The sequence below is a fragment of the Podarcis tiliguerta genome, assembly GCF_965153285.1.
Source record: "Podarcis tiliguerta genome assembly, chromosome: 18".
In the NCBI taxonomy this organism is placed as follows: domain Eukaryota; kingdom Metazoa; phylum Chordata; class Lepidosauria; order Squamata; family Lacertidae; genus Podarcis; species Podarcis tiliguerta.
The window spans coordinates 822,776-839,921 of record NC_139551.1 but is presented as its reverse complement, the minus strand read 5'-3'; the positions used below and the strand labels follow the sequence as shown (position 1 = coordinate 839,921).

The following is a 17,146-nucleotide window of genomic DNA, read 5'->3' as shown; positions in this document are numbered from 1 at the left end:
AACATGAACATCCTTAAATGGAATTAAACCTCATCACTTAACATCAAGAAAATCCTAAGCCCATTAAGTATCTGCAAGCTGCTTTCAGTTAATTTAACTTGACAAATTTAACTAGATAATCATTAAATTTATTCCACACTCCCTGATACTCCTCCTCCTTCCGGTTAGGTCGGCTAGTTCCGAAAAATCTTGGTTATGGTTTCTTGGTCGAGCCTCCAGAGGCAGAGCAAGTCTACCTTGGAAGGGGTTGCAAACAAGAATGGGAGGATTTACCTACGCGGCCCGGGTTTCTTTGCCCCCAAATGCAAAAAGGAGCAAAAAATGGCAATTTAACTGGGGAGAATACACGCAGCTTGCAGACTTAGAATATAGAATATTTAGAGAAAATTGGAATATATTGAATATATGGGAAATAATTGTGTATCCTTGAGAGCGCTGGCAACATTAAGATCAATTCAGCGGTGCAAATGATCTTCGGCGGATGTAGGAAAGGAATAGATTTTGTAAAATACGCAGGGATTTTTGAGCCGCGAAACGAACCGCGGAAAGAGACGAACGGAAGTCCTTGATAGTTTAAAGGTAAAGGTAAAGGTACCCCTGCCCGTTTGGGCCAGTCTTGACAGACTCTAGGGTTGTGCGCCCATCTCACTCAAAGAGGCCGGGAGCCAGCGCTGTCCGAAGACACTTCCGGGTCACGTGGCCAGCGTGACAAGCTGCATCTGGCGAGCCAGCGCAGCACACGGAAACGCCGTTTACCTTCCCGCTAGTAAGCGGTCCCTATTTATCTACTTGCACCTGGGGGTGCTTTCGAACTGCTAGGTTGGCAGGCGCTGGGACCGAACAGCGGGAGCGCACCCCGCCGCGGGGATTCGAACCGCCGACCTTTCGATCGGCAAGCCCTAGGCACTGAGGCTTTAACCCACAGCGCCACCCGCGTCCCTGCCCTTGATAGTTTAAGGGGGTTTAAATACGTATTCTAAAATGTAAAGCACAAAATCTAATAAGAAATATAGAAAGGAAAAGCACCGTGTCCTGAATTCGAACCAGGGTCTCACCAAGACGGCAGGGGTCTCTCTCTTTCTGGCAGCCCTCTGATTGATAGCTTAAGCAGGGATAAAGGAGTAAACAGAAAAATAAAAATGACAGAAAGGAAAAGCACCGTTTTGTCTCTTGAAACCGTGCGCGATTCGAACCGGGGTCTCGACGAAAAGTCGGGGGTCTCTCTCTCTCTTTCTGGCTTAAGTATGGAAAATGTAATAAAATAAATGTAATAAAATGAAATAAATGTAATAAAATAAATGAAATTAAATAAATAAAATAAAATAAATGTAATTAAAATTATATATTTTTAAAAACCCAGAGCAGGAGGAGACTTTGGCTCAGCACCCCAATTGGGGGGCTTCACTCTCGAGCCCCCATGGACCAAGGCAGTCTACCTGAGAGTGCCAGAGGGCACTGTGGGGTTTTTTTTTATTTCCCAAGGTGCCAGTGCAGGTGCCCATTTTCATCTCCGCCCCTCGCAGGTCTACAGCAGCTCCGAACACCTGGCCAACGCCTCCTCCTCCCTGGGCGCCTCGCCGTCTCCGGAGCAAAGCCGCGCCGAGAAGGACGACCGCCGGCTGCCAGGCCCAGAGACCAGGTGGGCACCGGAGGGGACACAGCCGGGCACAGGGCTGGGGGCGCCCCAGAGAGAGAGGGCATTTTGGCGCCGCTAAAATCGGGTTGCCGTACGTTCCTTAAAAGCAGCTCCGAAACTTATTTGCAACTTCCGTGCCCTGGTTGTTGTGTCATTTGCAACTTCCGTGCCCAGGTTGTTGTGTTATTTGCAACTTTGGTGCCCAGGTTGTTGTGTTATTTGCAGCTTCCGTGCCCGGGTTGTTGTGTTATTTGCAGCTTCCGTGCCCGGGTTGTTGTGTTATTTGCAGCTTCCGTGCCCGGGTTGTTGTGTTATTTGCAGCTTCCGTGCCCGGGTTGTTGTGTTATTTGCAGCTTCCGTGCCCGGGTTGTTGTGTTATTTGCAACTTCCGTGCCCGGGTTGTTGTGTTATTTGCAACTTTGGTGCCCAGGTTTTTGTGTTATTTGCAACTTCTGTGCCCGGGTTGTTGTGTCATTTGCAACTTTGGTGCCTGTGTTTTTGTGTCATTTGCAACTTTGGTGCCCTGGTTTTTGTATTATTTGCAACTTCGGTGCCCGTGTTTTTGTGTCATTTGCAACTTCCATGCCCGTGTTTTTGTGTCATTTGCAACTTCCATGCCCGGGTTTTTGTGTCATTTGCAACTTCCGTGCCCACGTTTTTGTGTTATTTGCAACTTCCATGCCAGGGTTTTTGTGTTATTTGCAACTTCCGTGCCCAGATTTTTGTGTTATTTGCAACTTTGGTGCCCGGGTTTTTATGTTATTTGCAACTTCCGTGCCCAGATTTTTGTGTTATTTGCAACTTTGGTGCCCGGGTTTTTATGTTATTTGCAACTTCCACGCCAGGGTTTTTGTGTCATTTGCAACTTCTGTGCCCAGATTTTCGAAATATGGTCACCCTAAGGCGGCACCCTTGGGAGAATACTCCATTGTCCCTCAAGACAGACAGGTGCCACCTAAAGGCAACGCCCAGGGCTCCGAGGTTGGCATCTGGGGGGGTGGCTTCTCCCTCCCCTGCAGGGCTGGCGCCACGTCCGCCCCGAATTGACCCCCTTCTCCCTCCTCTCCCCCCAGACTCCGCGCCTGGACCTCCTGCGGCTCGACGGCCCTCTCCTTCCGCCAGGAGTGCGGTGCCCGCGGGGGGCCCCCCGCCCTGAGCGCCACCTGCAGCCTGGAGGCCATGCCCAGGTTCGCCTTCTCCTCCGAGGACGAGAGCCCCTGCCGGGCGCCCCCCAAGAGGGAGCGCCCCGTCTTCGTGGTGGGGGGAGACCCCGAGGTGCCGGCCGGCGCCAAGACCCCCGCAAAAGCCTCTGGGCTGGCAGGTAGGTGGGTGAAAACAACCTGGCAGTGGGCTGGCTAAAAAGCAGGCAAGGTTCTAGTCTTCATGGCTTGGAAATAAAATAAAAGGGGGGGCTGAATTGATCCTTGATCGGTCGAGCTCCTTGCTGCCAACACGGACTGGCAGCCGCAGCTCTCCAGGCACATTGAATTTAATTTAATTTCACATTGAATTTAAATTTAAATTTAATTTAATTTCACATTGAATTTAAATTTAATTTAATTTAATTTTACATTTAATTTAATTTAATTTTACATTTAATTTAATTTTACATTGAATTTAAATTTAATTTAATTTTACATTGAATTTACATTTAATTTAATTTAATTTTTAATTTGCATCCTGCCTTTTCCATATTGCCGTTCGCCACGCAGTTGACAGAATATGCAGCAAAAGGACACCGGTCTTTTAATAACAGCTCTGGCGCTGGGCTGTTAAAAAGCAGCTAAGGTTGTAGTCCTCATGGTTTTTAAAAAATTTAAAGCTAAATTCAACAGGGACACAGGGAAGCGACTTGTTTCCTTGACCAGTTGAGTTTCTTGCTGCCAACACAGACCAGCAGCAGCGGGTCTCCAGGCACAATTCATTCAATTTAATTTCATTTTTAATTTGTATTCCGCTTTTCTATATTAATATACGCAAGGTGGTTTGCAAAACGTAACCTGGGGCGTTCTGCAGTCATTGCCAAATCTCCAGCAAAGCAACTGCAGCCTATAAAATGTGATTAATTATGAATTGTTAATTAATTGTTAATTGTTAATTATTACTTCGTCCATCTGGTTTTGGGGAAACAGCCACTTTGCGGAAGCCAAACCAAACTGCTGAAAAACAATTCAGCCAGGAAACGCATTTGCCACGAACGTCATATTATGGGTTGCGCAAAATGATTACCGCCTCCGTAATCAATAATAATAATAATAATAATTTATTATTTATCGATCAGGCAATATTATCAATATTCACGAAACAGCGACCCAAGAAATCACACAGTTCCTTAAAAGACGCGTTTCTCTGTTGTACGAAAAATACGTTCCATATTTTCAGAAAATAGGATTTTAAAAAAGGGTCTCTGCCCCAAGCAGCTTCCAGTCTCTCCATCGCCACAGCAGAGGAAAGGTTGGTGGGAGGGCAGAGGAAAAAGGTGGCCACCGTGGGTTTCTGCAATGGGGTGGGCGTTTTTCTTGGGGGGTCAAACTGGATTCCTTCCGCCACCCCCCCAAATAAATTCTCTCCTTGCAGCTGACCTGTCCAGCCTGAGCCGGATCCGTCTGCGGAGCAACAGCACGGGCACCAAGAACTCCGTGCCACTGGATGGGGAGGCCGGGGGGCGCCGGGGGGGCAGCCAGAAGGAAACGCCTGGGAAGCAGAGGACGCCCTCGGGGGGCAGTAGGGTGCCCAAGTCGGCCTCCGTCTCCGCCCTCTCGCTCATCATCGGGGCAGGTCGGTGGGGGGCCGGACCCTGACCCCTTTATTATTATTATTATTATTATTATTATTATTATTATTATTTCACAATGCCCAGGCAGAGCCTCCCGAGATGGAGCCAGTCTACCTGAGGGCAAGGCTGCGTTTGGCATGGGGGGCTTCTGGCCTATGGGGCAGACAGGGAGGAAGCTGGATGGGGGCATTTGCCAGGAGGAGTAGGGCTGACGGCTGCTGCTCTCGGGTCCTGCTTGGGGTTTTTCTTGCCTATGGGGCACCCCATAGCCTGCTTTGGGGCCAGGCGCTTCTTAGCTTCTTAGGACTCCTAGGTGGAGCCTCCATCGACAGGCCCAGTCTACCTGGGAGCAAGTTCGGGCGACGGCTGCTGCTCTCGGGTCCTGCTTGGGGTTTTTCTTGCCTATGGGGCACCCCATAGCCTGCTTTGGGGACCTAGATGGACCCCAGCAATCAGGCCCTTCTTAGTTTCTTAGGAGTCTTAGACTGAGCCTCCTCAGACAGGCCCAGTCTACCTGGGAGCGAGTTCGGGCGACGGCTGTTGCTCTCGGGTCCTGCTTGGGGGGGGGGGTTTCTTGCCTATGGGGCACCCCATAGCCTGCTTTGGGGACCTAGATGGACCCCAGCAATCAGGCCCTTCTTAGCTTCTTAGGAGTCCTAGATTGAGCCTCCACCGACAGGCCCAGTCTACCTGGGAGCGAGTTCGGGCGACGGCTGTTGCTCTCGGGTCCTGCTTGGGGTTTTTTCTTGCCTGTGGGGCACCCCATAGCCTGCTTTGGGGCCAGGCCCTTCTTAGCTTCTTAGGGGTCCTAGGCGGAGCCTCCACAGACAGGCCCAGTCTACCTGGGAGCAAGTTCGAGTGACGGCTATTCATTATTACGATTATTTCCTGGATTTCTATACTGCTCTCAGGTCCTGCTTGGGGGGGGGGGGTTCTTGCCTATGGGGCACCCCATAGCCTGCTTTGGAGCCAGGCCCTTCTTACTTTCTTAGGAGTCCTAGACTGAGCCTCCACAGACAGGTCCAGTCTACCTGGGAGCGAGTTCGAGCGACGGCTATTTACTATTACAATCATTTCCTGGATTTCTATACTGCTCTCTGGTCCTGCTTAGGGGGCTCCTTACTTATGGGGCTCTTAATTCCCCCCCAACCATTTCCCAGCCCTTAACCCCCCCAAAAGTGGGGCACCCCCTAACTAACTCTCCTCTTTTCCTGCCAGATGACTTTGGGGGTGCCGCCCTGGTGAGCCCCATCTCTCCCCGCTCCCTCTCCTCCAACCCCTCCTCCCGGGACTCGTCCCCCAGCCGCGACCCACTGCTGGGGGGCTCGGGCCTGCGCCCCCCCATCGTCATCCACAGCTCGGGCAAGAAGTACGGCTTCACCCTGCGCGCCATCCGGGTCTACATGGGCGACAGCGACGTCTACGCCGTGCATCACATGGTCTGGGTGAGGAAAAAGGGGTTTTGAAATAAATTCAAGTCGCTAGTCCTCAAGACAATTTTCCATTAAAGATAAAGGCATCCAGATTTAGGATTTTTTTAAAGGCTTATATAGGTAGCTGCTTCCTACAGAGTCGGGCCATTGGCCCAGCTAGTGTTGCCTGCACTGGCTGGCAGCCCTTCCGTGAAAGATAAAAGCACCCAGATTCAGGACTTTTTAAAGGCTTGTTTTAAATAGGAACCTGCTAGTGTTGCCTGCACTGGCTGGCAGCCCTTCCGTTATTAAAGATAAAGGCATCCAAGATTTAGGACTTTTTAAAGGCTTGTTTTAAATAGGAACCTGCTAGTGTTGCCTGCACTGGCTGGCAGCCCTTCCGCGAAAGATAAAGGCACCCAGATTTAGGATTTTTTTAAAGGCTTGTTTAAAATAGGAACCTCTTCATACAGAGTCAGGCCATTGGCCCAACTGGTTTTGCATGCACTGGCTGGCAGCATCCATGCAAGAACCTCTGCTTCCTCCAACAGCCCCTGAGTTTGGGTCCTCCTCCCTCCAAGCGGATTGAAACAGGAGCAAAGCAACACAAGTTGCCAGGCTGGTCTATTTGGCCCCATATGCCTACATGGGCTGGCAGCAGCAACTCTCCAAGATTTCAGCCTCCGGGTCTTTCTTTCCCATCCCTATCTGGGGGGGTTGATGGAGGGGGGAGAGTATCCTTTTATTGCCTTTAAAACAAACCAAGCTCCCAGTCCTCAAGGTTTGCCTTTGATTTGCTCCATCTGACCCAATACTGCTGACACTGGCTGGCAGCATTGGCTACCCGAGATTCAGAAAAAGGAATCAGATAGGAGTTGCAGGCTCCTTTCCCAGGAGGAAAATGTGGTTTTATCCCATCTTTCCAACGCCCAAACAGAATTTAAGAAATGAGATTTCAAAGAAACAGAGGTTTGGGAGCTTAGGACACGGAAGCGGGTTCCGGACGAAGGAAGCGAGAGCGGGGTGGGATGGATGACCACTGGGGGTCCCACCCGGCTCTAAACATTGCCTGCTTTGGGTTGCAGAGCGTTGAGGACAGCAGCCCTGCTCAGGAGGCGGGCTTGCGGGCCGGAGACCTCATCACGCACGTCAACGGAGAGTCGGTCCTGGGTCTGGTCCACATGGACGTGGTCGAACTTCTGTTGAAGGTAGGGGGCCGCATGCTGCCTACACGGGCCGCCAGCATCTATCCGGTGGGGCGCAAGGAAGGTGGGTCCTGGGGGGGGAAACGGCGCAGGCGGAGCCCTGAGGGCGTTGAAAGAGTCGCAGGCAGAGAAAGGAGACAGAGAAAGGAGGAGCGGCAGAATCTTACCAATCGGGTGGGACCCCCAGAGGTCATCCAGCTCAACCCGCTGCAGTGCAGGAATTTCGGATTAAGCGTCCCAAAGATCCTGCTTAGGGGGCATCTGGAGGTGGGACTTGGTGGTCCTGATCCGGATGCGGCAGCGGGACTCATCTCTTTTTTAATATTTTTATTTGTTTTTACAGTACCGAATCAAAAATTTTAAATAAAGAAAATCAAAATAAATTCAAATTTTAAAAATGTAATTTTAAAAAAAATTGAATTTTTTAAATTGAAATTGAAATTTTAATTTAAAATGTAAAAAAATGAATAGACAAAAATTCACCCGAATCTCTCGACATCCTTTCACTCCCTAGTCCTTTTCCGCTGCATATTTTAAGTCGCAGCAATTTTTTAACATATCCCTAGTTCTTATTCTTCAGATCCTGCTAAATTTTAAGTTCCCCCCGTTCTTTAAATTCTGGTTTTCCCCGTCAATTTCGCTATCAGTTCCTCTCTGGGCTCACGGGACTCGTGCTCACGGCTCCTTAGCAGAGCCTCCACGGACGGGCGCAGTCTACCTTGGAACGCGGCCGGAAAGGCTGCGGAATTGGGGGGAAGGATCCTGGCAGAGGGTCACCTTGGCACCCGTTGGCACCCGCCAGCACCCACCCACCCCTCTCTCTCTCTCTTCATCCCTGCAGAGCGGGAACAAGGTGGCGCTGCGCACCACGGCGCTGGAAAACACGAGCATCAAGGTGGGCCCCGCGCGGAAAAACAGCTCCAGGACCCGGATGGCCAGGAGGAGCAAGAAGAGCCGCCGGAGGGAGAGCCAGGACAGGTGGGCGAGACTCGAACCCGCCTCCCGCGCTTGGGGGGGGTTTCTTGCCTATGGGGCACCCCATAGCCCGCTTTGGGGACCTAGATGGACCCCAGCAATCAGGCCCTTCTTAGTTTCTTAGGACTCCTAGATTGAGCCTCCACCGACAGGCCCAGTCTACCTGGGAGCGAGATTGAGCGACGGCTGCTGCTCTCGGGTCCTGCTTGGGGGTTTTTTCTTGCCTGTGGGGCACCCCATAGCCTGCTTTGGGGCCAGGCGCTTCTTAGCTTCTTAGGGGTCCTGGGTGGAGCCTCCACCGACAGGCCCAGTCTACCTGGGAGCGAGTTCGGGTGACGGCTGCTGCTCTCAGGTCCTGCTTGCGGTTTTTCTTGCCTATGGGGCACCCCATAGCCTGCTATGGGGCAGTCCCTTCTTTGGAGTCCTAGACTGAGCCTCCACCGACAGGCCCAGTCTACCTGGGAGCGAGTTCGGGTGACAGCTATTTAGTATTGCAATTATTTCCTGAATTTCTATACTGCCCTCAGGTCCTGCTTGGGGTTTTTCTTGCCTATGGGGCACCCCATAGCCTGCTTTGGGGCCAGGCCCTTCTTAGCTTCTTAGGACTCCTAGGTGGAGCCTCCACAGACAGGCCCAGTCTACCTTAGCGCAAGATCAGGCAATGGCTGCTGCTCTTAGGTCCTGCTGGGGGGGGGGTTTCTTACCTATGGGGCACCCCATAGCCTGCTTTGGGGCACTCCCTTCTTAGGAATCCTAGACTGAGCCTCCACAGACAGGCCCAGTCTACCTGGGAGCGAGTTCGGGTGACAGCTATTTAGTATTACAATTATTTCCTGAATTTCTATACTGCTCTCGGGTCCTGCTTGGGGTTTTTCTTTCCTGTGGGGCACCCCATAGCCCACTTTGGGGACCTAGATGGACCCCAATAATCAGGCCCTTCTTAGTTTCTTAGGACTCCTAGGTGGAGCCTCCACCGACAGGCCCAGTCTACCTGGGAGTGAGTTCGGGTGATGGCTGCTGTTCCCGGGGCCTGCTTGGGGTTTTTTTCTTGCCTATGGGGCACCCTATAGCCTGCTATGGGGACCCCTTAGCCTGCTGTGGGGCCAGGCCCTTCTTAGTTTCTTAGGAGTCTTACATTGAGCCTCCACAGACAGGCCCAGTCTACCTGGGAGCAAGTTCGGGTGACGGCTGCTGCTCTCAGGCCCTGCTTGGGGGGTTTTTCTTGCCTGTGGGGCACCCCATAGCCTGCTTTGGGGCCAGGCCCTTCTTAGCTTCTTAGGAGTCCTAGACTGAGCCTCTACAGACAGGCCCAGTCTACCTGGGAGCGAGATCGGGTGACGGCTATTTAGTATTACCATCATTTCCTGAATAATTTCCTGACCATTGGGCGGCGCTGCCTCTTTCCCCGCAGGCGGAAATCCCTCTTCAAGAAGATCTCCAAGCAGACGTCGGCCCTCCACACCAGCCGCAGCTTCTCCTCGGGGCTGCACCACTCCCTCTCGTCCGGAGACAGCCTGCCCGGCTCGCCCACCCACAGCCTCTCCCCGGGACCCCCCACCCCCTGCCGCAGCCCCGCCCCGGACGCCCCGCCAGGTGAGGGCTCCCTCTCCCTCCCACCCGCCCCACAGCGCCGCTCTATAGTCCGGCTGGGAGGTTCGGGGCAGACTGAGGAGGGAATCTGGCAGCTTGTTAGCCGGTGGAACTCACCGCCACAGGGGAGCTGCAACAAGAGGGTTCCCGAAAGCTGTCGGGGCCCACAAGGGCTCTATTCTGTTTCCCCAGCCGGAAGCAGTAAATTTGAGCTCTTTTCCTATTTTATGGGCTCATACCATTGATATATCATTTTCATATGTGTTTTTTATTTTGATTTTATATAGAGAGAGCGCCTTAGAAAAAGGGGGTGGGGAGCGAAAAAAACCACCCAGGAATCGCAATACATTTTCGTCTTGCGAAGCAAGCCCATAGCAAATTCGTCCTGCGAAGCACCTCCAAAACGGAAAACCCTTTCGTCTAGCGGGTTTTCTGTCTTGCGAGGCATTGCGAGGCTATATTGGTTTTGAACAGTGTATAAATTCACTTAATAATAATAATAATAATAATGGAACCTCCAGTGGTTTTTATTTTGATTAGATAGATGATAGATAGATAGATAGATAGAATAGATGATAGATAGATAGATAGATAGATAGAGTGCTTTTGAATATTGCACAAATTCTAATAATAATAATAATAATAATAATAATAATAATGGAACCTCCAGTGGTTTTTATTTTGATTAGATAGATAGATAGATAGATAGACAGACAGACAGACAGACAGACAGGTGTATGTATACAGTGGTGCCTCGCAAGACGAAAAGAATCCGTTCCGCGAGTCTCTTCGTCTAGCGGTTTTTTCGTCTTGCCAAGCAACCCCATTAGCGGATCAGCGCTATTAGCGGTTTAGCGGCTATTAGCCGCTATTAGCGGCTATTAGCGGCTTAAAGGATTAGCGGATTAGCTGCTAAAAGGCTATTAGCAGCTTAGTGCCTTAGAAAAAGGGGGTGGGGAGCGGAAAAAAACCCCAGGAATCGCAAGACATTTTCGTCTTGCGAAGCAAGCCCATAGAGAAATTCGTCCTGCGAAGCACCTCTGAAAACGGAAAACCCTTTCGTCTTGCGGGTTTTCCGTCTTGCGAGGCATTCGTCTTGCGGGGCACCACTGTATATAGATAGATAGATAGTTTTGAACATTGCACATATAATAATAATAATAATAATAATAATAATAATAATAATGGAACCTCCAGCTGCACAGACAGTCTACCTGGGTTCCTAGCTTCCGGCTGGAATTTCCTCTGTAAATTTCATATCCCTATTCCTATCTATATTATGACCCATATATTATATTATTTTATATTATATTATATATTATGGCCCCATGGATTAAATCCTGCTCACCCTTTCTCTCTCTCTCTCTCTCTCTCTCTCTCTCTCTCTCGCCAGACCCCGCCTCCCCGCAGACCACCTCCCCCTCGCCCAGCACGCCCCCCTCCCCGGCTGGTCACATCCGCCCCAGCTCCCTCCACGGCCTGGCGCCCAAACTGGGCACCGCCGGGCGCTACAAAGTCGGCCGCCGCAAGTCCACCAGCAGCATCCCCCCCTCGCCCTTGGCCTGCGCCGCCCCGCCCTCCCCGCAGAGGTCCCCCTCGCCCCTGCCGCCCTCCAAGGCGGGCAAGGCCCTCTCCCCGCCCGCTGGCACCCGTGCCCACGATGGCGCCCGCTCGCCCCTGCTCCAGAGGGTCCAGTCGGCCGAGAAAGTCCCCGAGAAGAAGCCGTCGGGCAGGCAGAAGGCGGCGGCAACGGCGGGCGAGGCGGGCACTGGAGATCCGGGTGCCCGGCGCCCCCATGCCCGCCCTGTCACCGACTCCGAAGTGGTTGTCATGCGCCACCTGAACCTCTCAGAGCGCCGGGACTCGTTCAAAAAGCAGGAGGCAGTGCAGGAGGTCAGCTTCGACGAGCCCGACGTGGAGGGTGCCCCCTGGCGCCCGCCAGTGCCCCACATCGCGGTGCAGGGGGACCCCGAATGGGAGTGCCAGGGGTCTTACCCGGCCCGGCTGGAAGCCCGCGTCTACATCGAGCAGGAAGACGGCACCACGGCGGTGGAGTTCGCCAGCGTCTCGCCCCCCGGGCGCAGGACAAGCGGCGGGGCGCCCAGCCCCCCAAGGAGGCGCTTGTGGGGGGCGCTGGGCACCCCGGAGAGGCCCACCGGAGCCTGGCTGCCCGCCGTGGACCAGGAAGAGGACTCTGCGCCCGGGCAGAGGGGCGTCGCGGAAGACCAGTGAACTTCCGGGGGGCAGGGAAGGAGGTGCCCCTTTCCCTGCCCTGAAGGGTGCCCGCTGCTTGCCCCACAGGAGGGCACCCAGGAATCCTGCTTGGGGGGTCTTTTGAGGTCCCTCAAACCAGACTGCGAAGGGGGGTCCTACAACTCTGGAATCTCCCTTGGGGTGTTTTGGGGGGCCGTTGGGCACGGGGGCAGCGGCGAGCCAGATGTGGTGGGCATCTGGGTAACAGGGCATGCCTATTTTAACGGGGGTTTGGGGGCGATATTTTGGGGGGGATAATTCTCTTTGGGATTGGGCAAACACCTCTTCCTAGAGGGTAGGCCCAACATCTGGGGCCAGAGGGGGGTTGGCGCCCGAAACATCTGGGGGGCACCGCCCCGAATGAAGAAGGGGCACCAAAAATGGGCACATTCCTCTATTTAAAAAGAGACATTTTCTCCCCAGAGTAGGGGAATATTCAGGGCTTTCTAGATATCCTTGAGATTGCCAGCCCTCCAGTTACAGAATCCCAGCTTTGGGACCCCCAGGGGTCATCCAGCCCAACCCGCGCCAACGCAGGAGTCGCGTCCCCCTGCCCCGCCACCTCCGGTCCAGGCCCCAGACCCTGCCCCGATGCCAGGGGACCCCCACCCTCGTTGCGTGGCCCCTGGCGCGATTCCTCCATTGTGACCCTGGGGGTCCCGTCGGGGTCTAGGATTCGCACCCGGTCCCCACACCTAGAGCCGACGGAGAAGGCGAGGTTTTCAGCCCCGCCGGGCATGGGAGCGGGTGGCAGACTTGGGGGGAGAAAGGGAGGAGTCCGCAAGGAACCCCCCGAATCAGGTCGGGAGCCTATGGGGAGGAGATGTGGGGGTCAGTTCCCAGCTCTGGGGGTTCAGTCTGTGGTTAGAAGAGGGGACCCCGGGAGCGTTGCCCAAGGAAGAAGGGGTCCGCTGTCCCCGTCGCGACGGACAGTAGCCTGTTGGACCCATTTTCCTGATTGTTAAGCCATGCTGGCATTACCCTAATATTCCCAACCCTGACTGGCAGCAGCTGTGCAGGATTCGCTCAGCCAATCTCCCAGCTGGAGATGGCAGTGGTAAGAATTGAACCCAGGACCTTCTGCAGGAAGAACTGATATCCCCCCCCCCTGCGCCGCAGCCCCTCTGTTACTAATAAAGTTCCTAGACCTCATGGAGGAGAGGGAACCCATTGCGCTCTAGCCTGGCAGGCAGGCAGGCAGGGGTCTTTTTGGGGACCTTCTCTGCCACTTTTAATCCCAAAATGTCAAGTTCCTAGTCCTCCTTGGCCATACTTGCTTCCTGCAAATAAGAAATTTAATTTGGGGCCTGAAAGCAGGAAAACGCTGGATCTTGCACGGATTCAGACATGCAGGGAGATTTCTGGAAGCAAGGCCAATTCCGGACAGAGCCTCCTTAATAGATGCAGCTTGGCTCGCTTTCCCGATCTGCGTTTGAGGGGTGCTGCCCCCTTTTCCGCTCAGTGGGGACCCCAGACTCCTTCCCTACAAGCCCCCCCACGGTATAGATATATATCCGGGTTCCCCAAGCTGCTTCCCCATTAAACTTTGCCCTGATTACTTATGGTGTCCTCAACTTTCCCATCTGCGAAATGGGCTCCCCTGAATTTAACCCTCGAGGAACTTAGCAAATTTTTTTATGGTGGCAGCAGAAAGTTTGGGGCTGCTCAGCTCTTGCACAGGGTTCCTCCGGATAAGTTCGGATTTGGAAATTTGGGGGTGGGGTTGGGGAACCCCCTCCTCGGTTTGCTGTACGGAAAACGGACTCTGGAAGCCCGTTTTGGGGAAGGAAAATAAAGTAAGTTATGAATGGAGCCAGAAGAAATGGATGTCTTTTTTTATTCCGAGGTGGATTGGGGGGGGAAGGATGTGAAATGGGGGTCTGGGTTGCAAAACAACCCCCCAAAAAATGCATTTTTGAGGGGTGGGAGAAAGAGGAGGGTGATTCGCACCCAAAGCGCTAAGGATAAGATTTTGGAGAAATGATGCGAAATGATATTTTGATATTTCGGAGTTTGGAAAAAATGCAATTAAGAGGCAATTCGCATAATTTTTGTTTTATTTCTTTACATTCTTTACATTCTAAGGGGGTTATTTTCCCAAAGTTTGCAAGCCTTCATAACGGCATCGAAAGCAACCTTGAAGAAAATATAAAATAGGTGTTCAAAGCAATAGAATTAACAAAAAGAACACAACCCAAAATATCGGCGATTTCAAAATAGGAAGTACAAAATATTATTATTAATAATAATAATTGCTTTTTTAAAAATATTGTTATTAAGTACAAATTAGAAAACATACATATTTACAACAAAAGAAAATACAAAAGAAAAAGAAAATACATCTAACCAAGGGGGAAAAATAGAGAATATTATGTCTCTTTTCATATTTGCAGTTATTTATACCTCTATAAAATGCTATTCACAATAAAGGAATGAAATGAAAGATATCAGAAAAAAGAAAAAAAGAACAAAGAAAAAAAGAAGTAAAAGAAAAAGATCATACGTGAAAATTTTCACCTAAAATATATATATATATAAATAATAATAATAATTGATCGAGTTCCAAATACATTGACGCCCCTATTTCTTTGTTAATTCATATCTGCATATAGGAATTAACTTATTTTTACACCTATTATTTCTTATAGAGAGGAATCCCTTTTTTTTATTTATTATACATATATATATAAAGCAAAACAAATTGCATACAAACATTGTACATCTAAAACATATACATAACATTTCATTCATTCACATATACAGTATATTCATTAGTTTATACATATAAAGTATCAATATTTTTCACTTTATATATCATTTTATATTAGATAAAAATTAAATAAGGACACAAAGATGTTTCATTGTTTCATATTTATTAGCAAATGGCTTCAAATTAACCCAAAAACTTTGCCTGGAGGCGTGAACATTCGATGACGTCACGCCAGGCGCTCGGCCTTTTCCGGACGGGCTGGCTTTGAGGCCTCGGCAAGTTCCGTAGCTCGTCGGCAGCGCTCGCCTCTTTCCGGAACCCCTGCGCGCGTCACTTCCGGCCGGCGTTCGGGCTTCTTCGTGCAGAGAGAAGCCCGTAGAGGAAAAGAACTAAAGCAAAGCAGCACGAATTCCGGTTGCATGTCAACACTCTCTCCACCTCCCATCTCAATATTGGCTTTTGCTTATTGATTTGTAGCAGGAACCGCCCCCCCATCATTCAGTTTGTACAGACTTCACACACACTCACACTCACACACTACATACGCTACACTTCTGTTATAAATTCATAGAAAATCAACCATACATCAGATTTGCACTGTTCCACTTTTATTTTACTCCATGAAGGAAGGACTACAAAATAGGGAAGGTTTGATATACAGGCCACCATAATCCCTTGAGCATAGCAGCACATCCACAGGAGCCCTGCCCAGTTGCTATGCCAACCCTGATGGTTTCAGACAGAAAACCATCAACCCTGCATACACGAGTGGATTCAACCTGGACTATAACAAAAGAACAGTGATTGGATTTCCCCTCAGGGGGCAGGAAACTGCAATCTCCCCTTTGTCACCTGGAAAGTACTCATGGAGAGGGGGAAAGAGGGGAACCAGCCAGGTGACAGGACACTCAGGTTACCACCACAACTCCTCCCTCAACCCCTCCTTTCTGTAATTATGCATGATGTTTCTGGGGGTGGGCTTGACCTAGAGGAGGGGAATTTCAAAAGTTTTTATAAGGTCTTGCACACCATTGTTCTGGGTCTTTCCTCTCTCCTGCGAGTGAGGGGTACACCCTGTTGCAACAGTACAATAAAGGCCAAGCCTACAGGCTGCTGATTTGCTCCAATTTACTCTGGTTGGTGTCTTTACTTTTTGTCCAAGGGAGCCCTCGGATTTTTCAGGTAACAATTTAAGTGCTGCTTATTAAATTTGCATTGTCATTTGCTTCCTAAATTTGCATATTTTTATTGCTTTTTCAGATTAATTTGGCCCACATTGCAAAGGCTGCCACTCTCGCCGAGAACTGAGTTCTCTCAATGTCTTTGTGCTGCTTTGATCTTGGAGGAAAAGGAGGAGATAAAAAGAAGAAGGAAGGAAAAGAATCAATAAACAAACGTTTCCTGCATTGCAGTAATAATAATAATTATAAAGGGTATAAATAAAATGAATCATAATCAATAATAACTATTATCAGTCCCTCCCCCCCAAAAACACTTTTGACTCGAGAAAAATCACCATTTTATAGTTCAAATCGGGGAAATAAACACACTAAATGGGCAAAAGGCACAGAAAAAAAGCCATGAATTCGTTTTTTAAAAATAATAACAGTAGAAAGAGATAACCAATGTTTTATATTTGCTGCTAGCCACCCTGAGCCCGGCTTTTAAACCGGGAAGGGCGGGGTATAAATAAAAAAATTATATTCTTATTCTTATATTCTTATTCTTATATTCTTATTCTTATTTTTATTCTTATTCTTAGATTCTTATTCTTATTCTACTCCAGGCCGAAAAGAACCCTGCCGTGTCGCCTCGCCCACAAAACCGCCCGCCCTCTTTGGCCTCCGAGCCCCTTCGGCTCCGCTCGGCGCCGCTCGGCCATTTCCGCCTCTCCGGGGCTTTCCGCTGGCCGCAGCAGCGCTGGGCAGGAACGGATCGCTCCGCGGGCGAGAGGTGGGTGCAGGCCGGACCCCCCCAAGGGGTGCTTTATTTTGGGGTGGGTGGGGGGGACATATTGCATTGCATTGCACCCCTCCCCACAGCTCAGCCCAATTGCACACCCCCTCCCAACCCAGAACGGCATTGCAATTTCATTTTTAATTTTTTTTAGGGGGTGGGGGGTGGGATTTGCAACATGCAAAATAATTAGGGGTGGGGGAGACTTTTAAAAAATATATTTTAATTGCAATCGCTGCAAACCGCCGCTTGCATTTTGCACAACTCTCTCGCTTTTTTTGCAGGGGGGGTAGTTTAAAAATGAAGCATTTTAAGGGTTTTGGGGGGGCGGGACGTGAGCATTTATTTGGGGGGGGGTTAATAAAAGGCTGCTGCATATATAGAATTTGGAGGAAGTACAAAACTCCCTATTATTTGCATTTGGGGGCGTTTGTGTGTGTTAAAAACGAAGGCCCATTTTTTTTGGGGGGGGGGTTGTTTGCAGCCAGGAATGTTGCCGCATATATATATAATTTCTTGCAAATCTCATCCCATGTGGATATTTCTCTTTTTTGGGTGGGGGGTTCATTTCTCTTTCCCCCCTCCCTTAAAAAAGCATCTTGAGCCTTTCTTACAGCTAATTCTAATCATCAG

At 50.4% G+C, this 17,146-nt stretch overlaps 2 protein-coding genes across 8 annotated transcripts in view; both read left to right on the top strand.

The window, feature by feature from the left end:
* Positions 1–13,659, top strand: part of MAST3 (microtubule associated serine/threonine kinase 3) — a 56,738-nt gene extending 43,079 nt beyond the window's left edge. For all 7 annotated transcript variants that reach the window (XM_083421365.1, XM_083421362.1, XM_083421367.1 and 4 more), the window contains 8 exons: positions 1,524–1,639; positions 2,710–2,957; positions 4,214–4,414; positions 5,631–5,857; positions 6,910–7,032; positions 7,871–8,007; positions 9,416–9,597; positions 10,988–13,659. In XM_083421365.1, the coding sequence (XP_083277491.1) occupies positions 1,524–1,639; positions 2,710–2,957; positions 4,214–4,414; positions 5,631–5,857; positions 6,910–7,032; positions 7,871–8,007; positions 9,416–9,597; positions 10,988–11,826 (2,073 nt within the window). In that variant the 3' untranslated portion in view covers positions 11,827–13,659. The remainder of the gene's footprint in view (positions 1–1,523; positions 1,640–2,709; positions 2,958–4,213; positions 4,415–5,630; positions 5,858–6,909; positions 7,033–7,870; positions 8,008–9,415; positions 9,598–10,987) is intronic.
* A 2,763-nt stretch (positions 13,660–16,422) lies between these two features.
* PIK3R2 (phosphoinositide-3-kinase regulatory subunit 2) overlaps positions 16,423–17,146 on the top strand; it is a 20,051-nt gene continuing 19,327 nt past the window's right edge. The window contains exon 1 of the mRNA XM_083421517.1: positions 16,423–16,510. The gene's annotated coding sequence lies outside the window, so the exon portion shown is untranslated. The remainder of the gene's footprint in view (positions 16,511–17,146) is intronic.